The sequence below is a fragment of the Spermophilus citellus genome, assembly GCF_964194105.1.
Source record: "Spermophilus citellus genome assembly, chromosome: 9".
Classification (NCBI taxonomy): domain Eukaryota; kingdom Metazoa; phylum Chordata; class Mammalia; order Rodentia; family Sciuridae; genus Spermophilus; species Spermophilus citellus.
Genome location: NC_138191.1, coordinates 122,743,375 through 122,760,790, shown reverse-complemented (window position 1 = coordinate 122,760,790; position 17,416 = coordinate 122,743,375). Strand labels below are relative to the sequence as shown.

The window sequence follows — 17,416 nt, the reverse complement described above, 5'->3', positions numbered from 1 at the left end:
CAATTATATATATATGACGTGACATAACGAGGACACCCGAACAAAGAAGCGATAAATGCACAAGTGCACAGCTGTCCCCACCCCACGAAGTCCCTGGGCCTGCCCGCAGAGCCTGAGCTCAGTGCTCCCAGACTGCCCGAGAGCCTGGCCAGGCCCCAGTGGCCTCCTGCCCTCAGGGGAGCTCGCCCAGCAGCCCGGGGCACAAAGACACACCCTCAGAAAACAGCCCCTGCGGTGCCAGGAAAAGTGCCCAAAGTCCGTTTTTCAGGCCACAGGGGGCTCAGGTGGGGTAATGAAGGGAATCCTGAGATAATAAACAAGTTTAAAGTTTCATCCCGCCCCCTGCAGAGTGCAGCGTTGGGAAGAGATGAATTCCTCCACTCATAAACACACAGAGCAGCACAAACGAATATTGGAAAATTAAGCCTTTAATTACATAACCTCTTTTCAAAAAATCACATTCAGATTGGAGATTTTCCAGGGATGATGGACTCAGCAGATGGCCACCACAGAAGCTCGGCCCTCATTTCTCTGCAAAAGTCCTCTGCCAGCCTTGAGAAAACTCCCCACCCCTTGCTTTAAGAAGGCAGAAAGCAGTGGCCTGGAGGCCAGGCTGGATGGAGCATGTGGTTAGACAGCTGGCAACTGCACCCAGAATGAGACTTACGGATCATCCCAAATAGGTTCCCAAGTGACCTCAGGCACTTGACTCCTGGGCCACTGGGTCCACAGTGAAGGGAGCCGTTCATTCCCAAGGCCACTCACTCCTACTTAGGTCTGGCAGGGAGGGCTGAGGCCAAGCAAGTCCCCTGGCCCTCACTTCCCTTCTGCCAGGGACCTACGTGCAGAGCTGGCTGGGAAGCCCTGCTCCTTTAATTTCATTCTCTTGTTCATTTCCCCGCTCAGGAATCATCCATGCCTGCTCCTACTCCCATACAGTTCCCGGGTGAGGCCCAGGGGCTCAGAGTTTACAGCTGGCCTGTGCCACTTTGGAACTGGTTTTTCTGTTCAGGACTTGACAGATAAAGTCTCCAGCTTCCAGGAGCTTCTGAAGGTTCACACCCTTGGAGAAACAAATCAGAGGATACAGTAAGTCAAGGCCCTCAGGACCCAGGGGAACAGCAGACTAGAGACTGTGATGCTGCAAGGGAGAGGTGACAGCAAATAGGCTCCTTCCTGATGTGGGCTGCCATCTGGGGTCATCCCTGGGACTGTCCCTCACAACGGCTTGTGGTGCCACCATCAGGAGAGGGACCTCATCAGCTTTGCTGTCTCCATCTCCAGGGCCTGGCCCAGGGCCTGCCTAGTGTATTGAAGTACGGGCTGTGAGGCGGAGGGGCAGGAACGAAGGCCAGCCGACAGGACTCTTTTTTTTCTTTTTTTTTTTTTTTTAATTTTAATATTTAGTTTTTAGTTTTCGGCGGACACAACATCTTTGTTTGTATATGGTGCTGAGGATCGAACCTGGGACGCACGCATGCCAGGCGAGCGCGATACCACTTGAGCCACATCCCCAGCCCCTCTTTTTTTTTTTTTTCTTTTTAACTTGAAATCCTGCTTCAGTCCTAGAGTGGCTGGAACACAGGTGTGTGCCACGACACCTGGCCCACAGTTGCTCTCATTTGCTGATGTGTACTGTGAGCTCAGCTCATGCTCAGCATTCTACTTGGTTTCCCACACACACACCAGTGCTGGGGGGTGGGGGGGAACGCAGGCCTCACACAGGCTAAGCAGGCTGCACTTCCAGATGAACATTTTCTTTTTTTCTGGTACTGGGGATTAAACCTAGTGGTGCTTAACCACTGAGCCACATCCCCAGCCCTTTTTATATTTTATTTAGAGACAGGATCTTGCTAAGTTGCTCAGCATCTCAATACGTTCAGGAGGCTGGCTTTGAATTTGCAATCCTCCTGCCTCAGCCTCCCCAGCTAGGGGATTACAGGTGTGGGCGCTCCACACATTTTCTTAATCCTCACAACAGCCCATTTCTCAGATTTAGAGAGATGAAAGAATTACATCAGCCTGTGAGGGGCAGGGCTGGTTTTTAAAATTCATCAGATTTCAAAGCGGAGGTTATATGGCACCCAGACCAACACCAAGGGCCCTTACAGCCTTGGCAGAGCCCTGGGGGGCTTATTCTACTGCCCTCCTTTTACAGAGAACTAAACAGCTGACTCTGTTCAGGCCAGGATCCTCACCCCTTCAGGGCTCTCTCCCTGTTCCTTAGGGACTCAGAACAGTGGAGGACATTCTGAGCCCCTAGCCTTCTTGTGGCCCTGCTGGTGGCCTCACCACACTCTGCTACCTCAGAAACAGAACAAAGGTACCCCTAATCCCTGGCCCCTTTGCCTTCTTAACCCCACAACCCCCTCTGGCTTCTGTCCTGGGGTTCAGGCAGTGCCCGGTCAGTTCAGAGAGGCTGCCACTAGGGGGCAGGGAGGCTTACCGTGTGAATGCCCAGGCCAGTTAGCATGTAGACCAGGTCCTCAGTGGCCAAGTTCCCTGATGCCCCCTGTGCATAGGGACAGCCTCCAAGTCCTGCCACGGAAGAGTCCACGACACTCACACCCATCTGGAAACAAGGATGGGGAAACATGTCCGCCTCTGGGCACCAGAGCCCACCACCTGCCCTGGCAAGCCTCTCGGTGCTTGTTGCCTGAGATTCTGTCATTCTTTCCTTTGGCGTCTGATTGTGTTAGTGACAGTCCCACTGAAAGGCTTCATTCAGTTCCTGGGACAATTGAGTCTGTCTTCCCTGACTTTCCTCTCCAGGAGTCTTTCTCCTCCCTTTCACCGTCATCCTTCTTAGCCTGTAGGTCTCAGCCTGAGAGCCACCTCCTCAGAGAGGCCCTCCCAACCTCCCCTTCCTGCTGTGGAGATTTCAGACCCTGGTTGTTTACCAATTGCTTCAACCACACCTGCCCCAGGTCAGCTGCTTCCCCCTCTGCTCCTTTTCTTCTCCCTTCTCACACCTCCCCCACCCGTCCCCCACCTCACTCTCAGCTGCTTCCTAGTCACTTGGGAAACCTGCCATCAGAAGAGACACTGAGCTCCAGACCAAGCCCATCCCTCCACCTCCAGAGGCCCACTCCAGCCAGCCCAAGCCCCTCGGGTTCTGCAACCTGCCCCTCTCTCTGCAGACCTCCTCCCAACCCAACCTATTTCTTTTGTTCCCTTCAAAGCAAAGTGCCTCAAGCTGGGGTCGTGGTACAGGGTTGCTTAGGAGTAAGGAAGAGGGTTCATCCTCAGCACGCATATAAATAAGTGAAGATCCACTGAGGACTAAAAAAAGAAGCAAAGAAGCAAAGTGCCTCAAAAGAGCTGTCCCTGCTTATTGTCTCCGGCCATTCCCCTCTGAAATGGGTTTTGCTGTCCTTGCCCCCAGCTCTTCCGTGGAAACAGGTCCAGTGAAGGTCTCTGGTCACTGGAGTCCTTCATGTAGCTAAAGTCACAGGTCATGTCTCAGCGCCTGGTTTCCTCCAGCACTTCTGGCCTCTCCCGAGGGCTCAGTCCTGTTTTTGCTGGCTCTTCCTCATCTCTGGCCTCTAAAGGATGGAGCCCTCACTGCATGGCCCTCAGATAGCTTCGCCTCTCTGCTGAAGTCTCCAACTGTCTACACCCAGGCCCGAGGCTTGCCCAGCATGGCCTCTCCACTGGAGCCTGGGGAGGCCTCACCACTGCCACCACCTGCTCCTTCCAGGTTTGCTGCCAGAAGTTTCCACCTCCCTGACTGCAGGCTCCCAACTGGCATCTCCTGCTTCTACCACCCTCTGTACAGTCAGTTCACGTCCCTCGCACTCCTTAGCTTCTCAGGTCAGTCAGAAAGGGCCCGACAAGGCCCTCACCTGGCTTCCTCTCCCTTCTCCCCACTGTCACACTGCTCCCCTGTGCCTCCATGTTCCTGGACAGAAAGTGTACCCCCCCCCCCGTGTCTTTAACCTATGTTCCTGAACTGGGACCCCCTCAACACCGGTATTTATATGGCTAGGCTCACTCCCTGATGCCCCTCAGATCTCCCTCCATGCTGCCCTGGTGAAGGAGGCCTCTCTGTAAACACCTGGTGCTCCCTTGAGCTGCTGTATTCTTCTCCATGGCATTTATGGACACCTGGCTGACCATATATTTATTTGTCTACTTATTATCTGTCTCATTCACAGTTGAATCCTCAATGCTGAGAAGAGGGTCTGGCCTCACACCATATTTAGTGTTAGTAGCTGAGGAAGCTGTACTGTTTGCCTGTCTAACCTTTCACCTCCTTCCCCCTAGGACAGGAGCTCTGAGAAGGCAGAAACCGGGAGTCCATTCCTATTGTCCAGTCAGCGCTTCACAGAGCGCCCGGAGCGCAGAAGGCACGAACACTGAAGTAGTGGATGGAGGAAGGTGGAGGAAGTTCCCATAGGTCATCATGCTCAGCTGATTTCCCAGAGAAATCTGCAAAAGGTGACTCTGAGGACATCGGATCCCAAGAAACAGAAGGCCAGAAAAGCAGGATATCCTGAGCATGGTCAGGATGATGTTTTGCCGCAGACCTTCCACACTGGTACAGAAATCCCTTTTCCTGGCCTGGCAGGATGTTGAGAAGAAGCCATTCTTCCTCACCTGCCCGGCCAGACAACTCATGGGCTTCAGAAGAGCCCAAGGGCCCAAGACAGGAGGTCCCACCAAGCTGGGAACTGGAGGGGACCCCAGAGCCAAAGCCTCAACCTTGACAACCAGGATTCTGGGGAAACAGGCCCAGAAAGTAAGAGAATCATCTGGCTTGGAGACATGAAGCTCCAGGAGGTAACAAGAGAGCCAGAAAGGTGAGGGTTGGGGACCACCTTCTCCAGCCCAACCATGCAGGCAGACCAGTGCCACTGCGAGGCAGCCAGTGTCAGACACGAGATTGTTCCTTCTAGGGGCTACCTGCAGAGAGTCCTACCCAGCAGCCCACCAAAAGCAATCTTCAAGGGAAGCTAAGCCCGAGGCCAGTACAACTTCTGGGGAACTCCCCACTCCTCTGAAAAGCCTCTGCCTGTCCCTTTAGCTGCTCCCCCAGCTCAATACCACGGGCTGCCACAGGGCCAAGACACGCGAGTCCTCCTGAACCCTACTTTAGTCTTTCAGGACAGCTCTCCCTGGTGGCTGTTCCTCTTCCCTTTATTAAATTGCTTAATTCCTCATGTCCTTCGAGCCTTCTCAGGCCTCGCCAGGGGCCCTCTTGGCTTCCGCGCCCTGCGCTCCCTTCCTGGCCTCTGTCATAATGCAGCAGGGTTGTGTTGTAGCTCCCTCGACTGTCTCCTCAATACGCACATGTGGGCACTTTCAGGGCAGGGGCACTGTCTTTGCCCACCACTGCCAGCGCTGAACCTGGCACTCTGGCCTCAGTGGTTGTTTGCTGAAAGAATAAATGAAACCAAACAGTCCTCCCCATGCCCTCTGGGAGAATGGGTACCTGCCCTTGATTACCTGTAGGGCCATCAAGGTGTTGGCCAGGGCCTGGCCATAGGTGTCATGGCAGTGGACAGCCAGGGCAGCCACAGGTACCTCGTGCATGACAGCAGACAGCATGTCTTTCATGATCCCTGGGGTGCCCACGCCGATTGTGTCCCCCAGGGAGATCTCATAGCAGCCCATTGAGTACAACTTCTTGGCAACCTGGGGAAGCAAGCAGGCAATATGGAGGACCCCAAGTCCCACCAGCCAGGGGGCCCAGGGCTTGGGAACAGGGATCCTTTGTGCAGACAGGTCACCTCCATGGCCAGGCACTAATTTCCTACTGGGTCCTAAGCTCCTGACAACTTCCAGTGGGCATGGCGAGCCGTGGGCTGCTGACCGGGAGGCTGAGGCTCCAGAGCTGAGGCTCTAGGAGCAGGGCCTCCCCCCCTGCGATTTCCTCCCACCTGAGTTCTTCTCACCATGTCAGACCTAGATGCTGGACTCAGGAAAACTGATTTGTGTAGTTTTATCCTCGGTAGTAAGATCTGTGGGAACCTGGGTCTGAGACATTAGTTATAGATCTTCCAGGAAATACACAACTATTTAACTTTTGCGAAGCCCATATGCGAACGCCTAAAGAGGCTGCAAAGCTGGATGGCACCTGCCTCTCTTGAGGGCAGGGTGAGGAAGGGTGTGGTGGGGCAAGAGACAGGTGATGCTCACCAGTGATTGCTAGGTAAAGACACCCTCCCCCTCTCCCTGCACCTGGTGCACACAGGGAGACAGGAGCTGTGGCTGGAGGGCCAGGGGGTGCAGCAGGCCTCTGGAGTCACATGATGCCTGATGAACTCCTCATTCCCTGCTCACTAGTTGTGTGCCCTGGCCAGGGCTTGACTCTTCTCAGCTTCATAGGTGATGGCTCTCTGTGGGGCTACAGTGAAGGCCAGAGGCAGGGGGAGGCTAAAGCAGGGGCCCCGGAGGCCACTGTCAATGAGAAGTGGCCACTGTTACCTCCTCCTATCTGGATGTCACGTGGTATGGGACAAGAACAAGGGGCTTGTAGGAAGACAAAATGTCTGAGACCTGATTTCACCACCTGGGTGGCAAGTCCTTTAGTCTGTTCCCTCAACTGAAAAATGGAAAAATAACAAACCTGCAGAGGAATTTTGTGGCTGAAATGACGTAAGCTCTTGGGCTGCTCAAATTCCATTCCCACCCCAGTCCTCCTCTTGGTTACTATTCAGAGGACGTCAGGGTGTGGCCTCTCCCCTACTACAAGGAAACTAGGGACTCCTGTGAGCCCCCCCCCAAACTGTCACCTCAACAATCACCTGTCCACTGACTGGACGGAACCTGAAGGCTTCAGGCTGGGCAGGGGCGCTGCTAGAGGGCTCCAGGGAGCAGGGACAGGCCGCGACTGCAGTGGGTAGGTGTGGCAGCCGGGTAAATGAATGAAGGCAGGGACCTAGCAGCAAAGGGTGGCAAGGGGCATCCATGTGCTCAGGGACAGGTGAGGTGGGCAACCCTCACGACCCCCCCCCACACACACACACCTCAGCTACTTTAGTGGGGGCGATCTTCCCTTCATAGGGGCATCCAAGCACACAGGAGACGTACCTGTGGAAGACAGGGGAAGAAGGACATCAGTGCCGCTGAGCTCTTCAGCCAGCAGGGCAGAGGTGGATGGCTGTGTGACACTCATCCCTGGCCTATAATCAAAACCTGCCTGGGTGGAAGACTGATCCAGAGGCGGACCGGAGGGAAGGAGCGTGGCCTAGTGCCAGGAGGGGGCAGTAGAGAGCCGCTGTGGGAGGGCTGGGAACTTGCAGGGGCTTCTGCAGGGGCAGAAGTGGCTGAGGATCTACAGTGGGGGGAGGAGGAGGAGCCAGAGGGCACTGAGCAGCCGCTTGGTGTTTGGAGGGGTGGAAAAGCAGAACCATGTGCCAAAGTTGCTGGGCCAGTACTCAGGAGACCAGGACCGGATGAACTAAAGGCCAGAGCAGGAGCTGGGCGTGAGTCAGACCAGCCTGGGCTGGCCTCAGGGGCAAGGGATTAGCTGCTCCAGTGTGTCGCCTCCTTCCTTCATTCATTTATTCTACTGAGGTGACTACCATGTGTCAGGCACATGAGCGAGACCCCCGAGGTCCTCACACCCCTGGAGCTTGTTTCAGGACAGCGAGAGCCAACAGAACAAGCCAACAGAACGGCAATCAAATAAATGGCACAGAGCCTCATGAAGAACCGCGCTAAGACGGAAACAGGAAGTGCGACAGGAGCCATTAGAGGAGACCAATAGTGGCAAGGGTGGCCCAGGAGGACCTCCTCAAGGCTAGGACGTTGGAGCTGAGAGAAGGGGAGGGTCTGTGGGAAGAACATTCCAGAGACAGGAGCCAGCAGGATGAAAACAGAACAGCGGAGGCAGAGAGCAGGGGCACAGGCGATGAAGACGAGGTCGGAGACGGGCACGGGCGTCTTGGGTCCTGCAGGCTGTCTGAGGAGCTGAGTTTTGGGTGTTGACACTTTCTATTCCCACCCTCCCTGTTGGGGCCCAGATGCCTTTGAGACCTTTAGAATGCAGCAAAGTGTTCTTCATATTAGGAGGTATAATAAACGGTTGCTGGATTGATAATTCCAGGCTCCAAGATCTTTCACTTTTCCATTTTAATTCTCCCACTTCTTCTCCAAATACTGCTGAGCAAGGAAATGTTAAAAGAGCCACTAAGAAGAGCACAGGCAAGGGAGTCAGGCAATGTTACTGAGGCCCTGCGTCCTTGCCATCCATCCACCTGTCGGTTACTGAGTGTCATCTTGTGCCAGGCCTGTGCTGTGAGGGCAGGGCAGGGCAGGGACTGAGGGAGACGTGGCTTGCCCTAGCAGAGAGCACAGTCCATGGGACGGGGCAGCACAGGATTCACAAGCAGTTTAACGCTAGGTTGCAGGACATCCAGGGTACTGTGGGACCTGGAGGATGGCCACTGATTCCCAGTGAGGGTCAGGAAAAGCTTCTCAGAGAACCTGGCATCCACAGATGACTAGAATCGGAGTCAGGCCTCGAAAAGTAGGGGAAAGAGTGTTCTGAGTCTATGCAAAGGCCCAGAGGCAAGAGAGTGGACGGTGGCAGATGGGAAGAAGTCCCAGGTGGAATGGAGATGGTGCACAGAAGACTAGGGCCAGAAAGAAGCGGTGAATAATAAGGCTGCAGAGTGGCAGGGCCGAACCAGGTGGGTCCTTAAACCACACTGAAGTCTGAACTCAGCCAGGCGCAAAGGCCCATGCCTGATATCCCAGCTACTGGGGTTGGGGGTTGGCTGAGGCAGGAGGATAGCAAGTTCAAGGCCAGCCTGGGCAATTTGGCATGACCATGTCTCAAATAAGTTAAAAAGGACTGGGATGTAGTTCAGTGGTAGAACACTTGCCTAGCACTGGGGGGAAAAAAAAGTCTGAACTCAACCAGTCACTCAAAGTATTATTTATTTATGAATTCAGGTACCAGGGATTGAACCCAGGGGTGATTAACCACATCCCCATCACTTCCCCCCACCCCCAGCTTTTTTTTTTTTTTTTTTGAGATAGGGTCTCACAAAGTTGCTTGGGGCTTTGCTAAATTGCTAAGGCTGGCTTTGCACTTGTGATCCTCCTGCCTCAGCCCCCTGAGTTGCTAGGATTACAGCTGTGCACCACTGGCAACTGGCATGGAAAGTTTTTCATCAGAAGCCATGTGATGAGATGTGTACCTCTGAATGGTACACAGTGAGTGTGACACTTTCTATTCCCACCCTCCCTGTTGGGGCCAAGATGCCTTTGCTCCTTTACAATGGAGCAAAGTGTTCTTCATATTAGGAGGTATAATAAACGGTTGCTGGATTGATAATTTCAGGCTCAATGTGGGCTGCTGTGTGACCTCACAGTAGACTGCCCATCCTTCCTGAGTCTTGTTCCTGTCATCGGTAAGGTGGGCATGGCTGTTTCCCACTGGGCTATTGCTAAGTTTCAATTAGACATTACACCTGCAATGGATGGCTTCCAACGATTAGAGGTGCCACCTGGGAAACTTAGAGGCCTTGAGGATTCTTCAGGGATGGGCAAAGAGCTGGCGGAGAAGCCAGGACCATGCTGTCCTCCGCAAACCCCCTTTAATGCCCTGGCCTGCTGGATACATCTACTGAACTGACCTAAATTTAGGTTTGAGAGAAATACTTGCCAGGATTCTTCTGACCATATTCTCTTGGGAAAAGATGCCTCAATGTGGTGCTTGAGCGACCCCGACCCAGGACCAGGAGCTTGTGGTCGGGAGAATGGCTGGAGGAGAGCCTAGCTTCACTCCAGATGGCAGGGAGAAAAGACAGCAATGTGGCCCAACTCACCCCCGCACTGGAATATTGGTGGCCTGAGCTGCCTTCAAGATCACGTCCATGCGCTGGAAGCTCTCGTCTATGGAGCAGTTGATGTTCTTCCTGGTGAAGAGCTCTGAGGCGGCCCCAAAGACGCTCACTTCCTTGGCACCTGCAGCCACCTGCCAAAATCCAGGTGAATTTCTTCAGCATTTTCCTCTTCAAGAAACACTGATAGAGTGGCAAAATCTTATCTTATGGTAAATTTTATGGTATGTGAATGTTATAGGTTGAATTGTGTCCCCTCAAAAAGATATGTTGGGGGCTAGGGATATAGCTCGGTTGATAGAGTGCTTGCCACACTGGTTCGATCCCCAGCACCACAAAAAAAGAAATGTTGGGCTGGATACAGTGGCGCATGCCTGTAATTCCAGTGGCTCAGGAGACTGAGGCAGGAGGATCATGAGTTCAAAGCCAACCTCAGCAACTTAATGAGGCACTAAACAACTCAGTGAGACCCTGTCTCTAAATAAATTAAAAATAGGGCTGGGGATGTGGTTGAGTGCCCCTGAGTTCAATCCCCAGTAAACCCTCTTTCAAAAAAAACCAAACCAAACCAAAAACTCCCCGTACCTCAGAATGTGATCTTGTTTGGAAACAGAGTCATTGCAAATGTAATTAGATGAGGGCATCCTAGAGCTTGGGTGCACCGATAATCCAATAGGACTGATATTATTTTTTTCCTTTTTTTGGTACTGGGGACTGAACCCAGGGATGCTATATCCTTGTCCCTTTTTATTTATTTATTTATTTTTGAGGCAGGGCCTCACTAAGTTGCTGAGACTGGCCTCCTGCCTCAGTCTCCCAAGTCCCTGGGGTCACAGGTGTGTGCCACTGCAACCGGCTGACTGGTACTTAAAAGAACATGGTTGTGTGACGACTCAGAGCAAAGACCACGTGAAGCTGGAGGCAGGCCCTGCAGTGATGGATGTCCAAGCCCTGCAATGCCCAGGACCGCTGGCACCACCAGGGACCAAGAGAAAAGCCTGGAACAGGTTTTCTCTGAGCCCTCAGAAGAAGCCAATCCTGCTGACACCTTGATTTTGGACTTCTGGCTTCCAGAATTTGAGAGAATAAATAAATTTCTGTTGTTTTAAGTTTCTCATTTTCCAGTAGTTTCTTAGAGGAGTCCTAGACAATGTAGACAGTGAATTGTAACTCAATTTAAAAAAAAGGCTGGGGGCTGGGGTTGTGGCTCAGTGGTAGAGAGCAGGTCTTGCATGTGTAAGGCACTGGGTTCGGTCCTCGGCACCACATAAAAATAAATAAAGGTATTGTGTCCATTTATAACTAAAAAAATTATAATTTTTTTTTAAAAAGGCTGGGAGTATAGCTCAGTGGTAGAGCACCTACTACCAAGTAAGGCCCTGGGTTCAGTCCTAGCACTGAAGGGGAGGGGACACCAAGAAATAACTTTGACATCCCCCAAGGAAGTCACCAGTGCTGTCGTCACCACCCTGAAAGTCACTCTATTTTTTTTTTGGTACCGCAGATTGAACCTAGGGGTGCTTTACCACTAAGCTACATCCCCACTCCTTTCTGTTTTTCATTTTGAGACAGGGTTTCACTAAGTTGTTTAGGGTCTCACTAAGTTGTTTAAGACTTTATTAAATTGCTGAGGCTGGCCTCAAACTTGTAATGCTGTTTGAGGCTGCCTCAGCCTCCTGAGCCACAGGAATTACAGGTATGCATAATTGCATCCAGCTCCTGAAAGTTTTTAATTTTTTTTTTAATTGTAGATGGGCACAATACCTTTATTTATTTATTTGTATGTGGTGCTGAGGATCAAACCCCATGCCTCACACATAAATGTCCTGCATTTAGACAAAAAAACCTTCTTTCAAGAGTGATTTTCAGGGCTGGGGTTGTGGCTCAGCAGTAGAGCGCTTGCCTAGCACCTGGGAGGCCCTGGGTTCATTCCTCAGCACCACATGAAAAATAAAGGTATTGTGTCCATCTACAACTAAAAAATAAATATTAAAAAAAATAAATGTGGGACACCTCCAATGATGCTGCTGTGTAAAGTAACAAGATGCTGGTAGATGTAGCAACTACTGTGGAAACTCTCTGGAGAGCTTGGTTACCTTTCCCTAAAAGGGATAATAACAAGAGCTAACACTGACTAAGCACTTGTCTTATGTCAGGCTCTGGCTATGCAATATATGAGCACCCTGTCTCCCCAAACTGGCACAACTTTAGGTGCTATCATTAGTCCCAAGTTTATAGGCAGAGTGAAGCTCAGAGAGGCTAAGCAACTTGCTGAGGTCACAACATGGTGAGTGGCAGGGCCGGGACTGCTGCAGGGGCTGAAGGTAATTGCCACCACTGGAGATACGCTGTCCTGGTGGACATCCCAGGAAAGGGGACTGAGGCAAATAGTCAGGACAGGGAGTAAGGGGGCTGGGGTTGTGGCTCAGCAGTAGAGCGTTTACCTAGCACGTGCGAGACCCTGGGTTCAATTCTCAGAACCACATAAAAATAAATAAATAATGTTAACAAATGCTGTGGCTGTGGCTCAGCGGCAGCGCACTTGCCTGGCATGTGTGAGGCACTAGGTTCGGTTCTCAGCACAGCATATAAATAAAACAAAGGTTTAAAAAATAAATTAATTAAATAAATAAAAAAATAAAGAAAGATATTATATCCAACTACAACTAAAAAATAAATATTAAAAAAAAAAAGACAGGGAGTAAGGCCATCAATCTCACTCCAGGAGCCCCCCCAACCTAGCTATCCTCTTACCGCTGCCTCGAAGCCTTTCAAATTTGGGGTCAGGACTGGGTAGTTGATGCCAGGAAACTTCTGAATGCCCTTCAAGACTTCAGTGTGGTCAGCCATCTAGGGACAAAGAAGACATGAAGTCATCACCAAGCAGACAGAGAGCTCAAAGGTCAGAGAGAACCTTTTACCACTTAATCTCTGTTTTCTAGAACTTGTGGAGCAGGAATGACAATCTTCTGCAGAGCTGTCTCCCCAATGCTTTTATGATCTATGTGACTGCTGAGAGGACAGGCGGTGCCTGGGTTTGTGTGATATCCCCATTTCTTCCAATGGCCAACACTGCCTGCTTTGCACAGACAGAACCCGCAGTGACAGTGCCACGTGCCACTTTTGGCACTCACTTTGCAACAGGGTCTTTCTCCCCTGCATGCCTGTTTCTGTGTATCTAGAGTCCCCAGTCTTCCCTTTTTACAAACACAGGAATCACAGGAAGGCATGAAGGTTCTAGACTTTCAAGAGTCAGGGAGACTTGAGAGACCATCTCTAACCTGGACAAGGAAAAGCCCTAGAGAGGTGACCAGCAGTCAGGGCAGAGCCAAGTCTGAATCTGAGCCCAGGCTTCCAGGCCTGACCTTCTGCCGCCCCACAGTGCTGGCAATCTCCTGAGACCTCTCAAAGTCAGGGACGCGAAACCTATGCTTCCACCTGCCACTCACTTCAAGAGCAAACGCGAAACCTCCCACCTCTTGCCTGGAAAAGCCTCTCCCTGAGGGCTGGGCTCACCTGGGGAACCCACTTGGGAGACACAAAACTGGTGACTTCTACGACAGGGAGTCCTGCTTCCGAGAGCATGTCTATCAGCTTGATTTTCACTGGAGTAGGAACGATATTCTAGATCAGAGAGAGACAGCAGAGGACAGTGAGCAAAGCTGCTAAGGAACTGGCCTCAGCAAGCGATGCCCACTTGTCTGAAGCTTTTGCTCCAGCAAACACTTCAACATCTCCACTTCCAAACACTAACACAGATGCACGTGCATCCTCGTCAAGAGGCAGTACGAAGCCCGTCTCCAAGTTCCAGAGTGTCTTGCGGTGCAAACAGCTTCTCACTAAAAAGGAGTTAGTATTCACAAGGAAACAGAACCCTCCTGCCATACAGATTTTTCCTGAACTGAATGTGTGTTCGGTTATGACCCCGTCATAAACAAATTGAGAGCAGGTGCCACACCCTAACAGGGCAGGTGACTAACCCTCTGGGTCCTATGGGATGGGGCCCCCAAGTATCACACCCTCCCCTTTCCAGCTCCCGGCTGGCATGGGATTCACCCTCCAGTGCTCAGCCTGACGCCTCTTCCTCTCTCCCTGTACATCTAGTTGTCCAGAGTCACATGTGTCACGTGTTTACTACATTGACATCTAGGATATTCAGGTTTAGAACACTTTAATTTTCATAGAAAGTTCTATGGAACAGTACGGGTATACAATATTTTCTAGATAAATGCTCCCACACATATATAAACTTGTTTCTTACATAAAAATATAAAACACACACACACACATTTACACCCTTGAGTCACTTAATATGCTCCTGTATTAACAACTTCATAATACTCCATTTTTTTTGTTTCTTTTTTTTTTTAATACTCCATTTTTGAATAGTTCATAATATATGTGACCCAACCTTCCTGCCATATGGAATACTCAAAGCAGACACTTGAAAAACCTTTTCTGGGTTATTTCCACCTTTACCTTTTCATTTTGCAGTCCATCTCGGGGACCAACTTCCACAATTTTCACCCGCTTTGGGAAAGTGCCCATAGATGAGGTGCTGACCTTGGTTTAAAAGGGGAAAAGAAAGGAAGACATTGTCACATTTCACTATGGCTCCTGCTTCACTAATACTGAGATGAGAATCTGTATTTTTTACTGTTTAATTCACATCTGGTCTGTTTTAGAATTAAGTACAAAAAGAATTTTTTGTTTTTGTTTTTGCACCAGGGCTTGAACCCAGGGATGTTTAACCACTGAGCCACATCCCCAGCCCCTTTTATATTTTATTTAGAAACAGGGTCTCACTCAGTTGCTCAGGGCCTCACTTTTGCTGAGGCTGGCTCTGAACTTGAGATCCTCTTGCCTCAGCCTCCTGAGCTGCTGGGATTATTAGCATTCACCACTCTGCCCAGCCCTGTCAACAATCTTATTAGGTAAGGACTGTCTAATCTTCATTTTGCTGTGAAAAATCTGAGGCCCAAAGTGATTAAGTAACTTTCCCCAGGTCACAAGGTTAGCTGGTCACAGAGCAGTATATGAACCTGGCAGTGTGGTTCTAGAGCGCATGCTCTGAACTCCGAAGCCACAGTGGCCTCTACCACAGTCTGGTTAAACATCCAGTCCCTTCTTTCTAGAAAGTTCTGCTGAGACGATTCCCTCCAACCACATGAACTGTGCCACAGTAACCTGAGCTATGGTGTATCTACATCAATATCAACAGAAAACACTAGTGCCCAGGGCCAAGCTACAGGTAGTAGTATCTCAAGACTGGGACCATCACTTTTCTCACTCCAGTGAGGAAGTAACAGCCTCAGAAACATTACCAAAATTGCATGAATAAAAAGTGACAGAGGGGCTGGGGTTGTGGCTCAGAGGTGGAGCGCTTGCCTAGCATGCATGGGGCACTGGGTTCGATCCTCAGCACCACACAAAAATAAAATAAAAATATTGTGTACACCTATAACTAAAAAATACATATTTAAAAAAAAGTGACAGAGCTTGAACTTGAACTAGGTCTGGATCTGGTACTAAATCCATGCTAGTCATTGGATTAACGTGTCATTTCACCAGGTTTTTGTTTTTGCTTCAAAGCTCATTGTTTCCCACCATCTCATTTGCTTTTCTTAACCTCCCAAGTTGGAATGCCCATTTCCATTTTACTCATGAGCAACTGGTGGAGGTGGGTGGCTAGTTAAAGACATAAAAGTGGTTTGTTGAGCATACTCTCCGCCATTGTTGATAGAACTCCTTCTAAACTAAGGTAAAAAGACACCCACTGAAGGCTTACTAAGTGCCAGAATAATGTCCAACGCTTTGCCTACATTTTCTCTAATCTCCCGAACAATCCTAAGGTAATGACTTTCGTGTTATAGATGAGAAAAGTGAGTTTGGAATGAGTAAATAACTGTATCACTCAGCCTAGCAAGTGGCAGAGGCGTGGGTACCTCCACTGAGCGTGGGAGAGAGCGCAAAACACGGATCGAACAGGCCCAAAGTACAACGCAAGGGAAGCACAGCCGGCCCTGGGCCACCCAGGTTCCCCCTAACTGTCCCTACAACAAGAGCTGGAAAAGGAGGCGAGTGGGCGAGGTGACCTGGCAGGGTGTTTTGCACTAGAGGACATGGAGCGGTCTGAAGCTCAACTAAAATAAGAAAGGAGCCAGGGACACCGGCGAGGGCCGAGGGCTGGGCACAGGACGCCCAGGACGGCCTCGCGGGTCTCCACGACCGAGCCAGCCGCTGTTTCGCTCCGGGCCTCGGTTTCCCCACACCCCTGGGCAGATCTGGGTGACAGGCAAGGTCCGAGGATCCACGGCCCTCCGGATCCCAGCCGGAAGGGCTGTCCCGCTTCGCCGCTCAGGGACCGAGCCGCGACCCGACCGGGCCCGGGGCACTTACAGCCCGGAGGGACGCCAAGCGCACCAGTCGCCGCGGTAGCGCCTTCCTCAGCGTCGCCATCGCGCCTCCGCTTCCCCCTCCGCCTCCCAGCTGGGCACCACGTGACCGCCGCCGCCGGGTGGGCGTGGCCCCTTGGGCGGAGCCTCGGGAATGACGTGCGGCGCTCCGCGATGGCTCCACCCACAGGCTCTGGGTTTTTATTCCTGCCGGGCCAAGAGAGGCTGTAGGGACTAGAGAGGCACCGACATTAACCCAGCTTCGTTAGAGTCTGGGAGGTGTGGGGAGATGATGACAATCCCAGAGGTGGCTGTGTAAATCCTAACTCCCAAGGTAAGGAGCAGCAGTGTCACTGTGTGCCACTCACTGTTACGAGTTCTTTGCGTGTGTTAACTTCATTAAGTTGTCAGGACTCAAATGCAGGCGTCATCTCCAAAAAGAGAAACATCTTTCCATGGATACTGCAAGTAAGATCCATCCAGGTGAAGAGGACACAATTAAAGCTTTCTACACAGAAGGAATCACCTATGCAATGGCCCTGAGGCAAAGCAGTCAAATGCTTAGAGCGATGTTTTCAATCTGCGGGTTGTGCCCCATTAATTGGTCATAATATCAATTTACTGGATACCAATTTTTATATATAGTGCAGAGCCAGGAGCAGTGACTCACTTACCCAGCAATTTGGGAGGCTGAGGCAGGAAAATCGTAAGTTCCAGGCCGTGGAGCATGGGGGGAGAAGAAACAGTATAGAAAATATCAGAGTACATTGAAAAAAACAGTAAATCTAAGTACCACTTTGCAAAGCTTATTATATATGTCCACCAGTTTTCATTGTAAAATAAATCTTTTACCATGGGCTGCGAACAAATGTTTGAAAACTACATTTAATTTTTTAAAAATATTTTTTAGTTGTCAATGGACCTTTATTTTAGTTATTCGTATGTGATGCTGAGAACCAAACCCAGTGCCTCATGCATGCTAGGCATGTGCTCTACCACTAGGCTACAACTGCAGCCCTGAAAACTGCATTTTAGAAAGATGAAAAGAAGCCAGATGCGGTGACACACACCTGTAAAACCAGCCACTTAGGAGGCTGAAGCAGGGGGATAGCAAGTTCAGACTAGCTTCAGTAATTCAGTGAGACCCTGTCTAAAAATAAAAAATAAAAAGGGCTGGGGATGTAACTCAGTGGGATAGTGTCCTTGGGTTTGAAAGGAAAGTAA

The 17,416-nt window shown here is 50.7% G+C and overlaps 1 protein-coding gene across 2 annotated transcripts; it reads right to left on the bottom strand.

Moving 5' to 3' along the window:
- Positions 1-410: 410 nt before the first annotated feature.
- HMGCL (3-hydroxy-3-methylglutaryl-CoA lyase) lies at positions 411-16,304 on the bottom strand. Of its 2 annotated transcripts, XM_081305167.1 has the most exons (9): positions 16,197-16,304; positions 14,277-14,360; positions 13,314-13,421; positions 12,552-12,647; positions 9,783-9,931; positions 6,972-7,035; positions 5,449-5,637; positions 2,447-2,572; positions 411-1,063 (listed from the first exon to the last, which is right to left on the bottom strand). In XM_081305167.1, exons 1-9 carry the CDS (start codon positions 16,254-16,256, stop codon positions 962-964), a joined length of 978 nt encoding a protein of 325 aa, XP_081161293.1. In that variant the 5' UTR covers positions 16,257-16,304; the 3' UTR covers positions 411-961. The 2 variants fall into 2 exon arrangements, with proteins under 2 accessions (XP_081161293.1, XP_081161294.1); XM_081305168.1 differs by lacking the exon at positions 13,314-13,421.
- Positions 16,305-17,416: the final 1,112 nt, after the last annotated feature.

Coding starts and splice junctions, on each gene's coding strand:
- HMGCL (XM_081305167.1), bottom strand. CDS start 16,256: ATGGCGACGCTGAGGAAGGCGCTACCGCGGCGACTGGTGCGCTTGGCG. Junction 12,648..13,313: donor CTCCCAAGTGGGTTCCCCAG/GTGAGCCCAGCC, acceptor CTTTGTCCCTAG/ATGGCTGACCACACTGAAGT. Junction 5,638..6,971: donor CCCCCACTAAAGTAGCTGAG/GTGTGTGTGTGT, acceptor TTGCTTCCCCAG/GTTGCCAAGAAGTTGTACTC.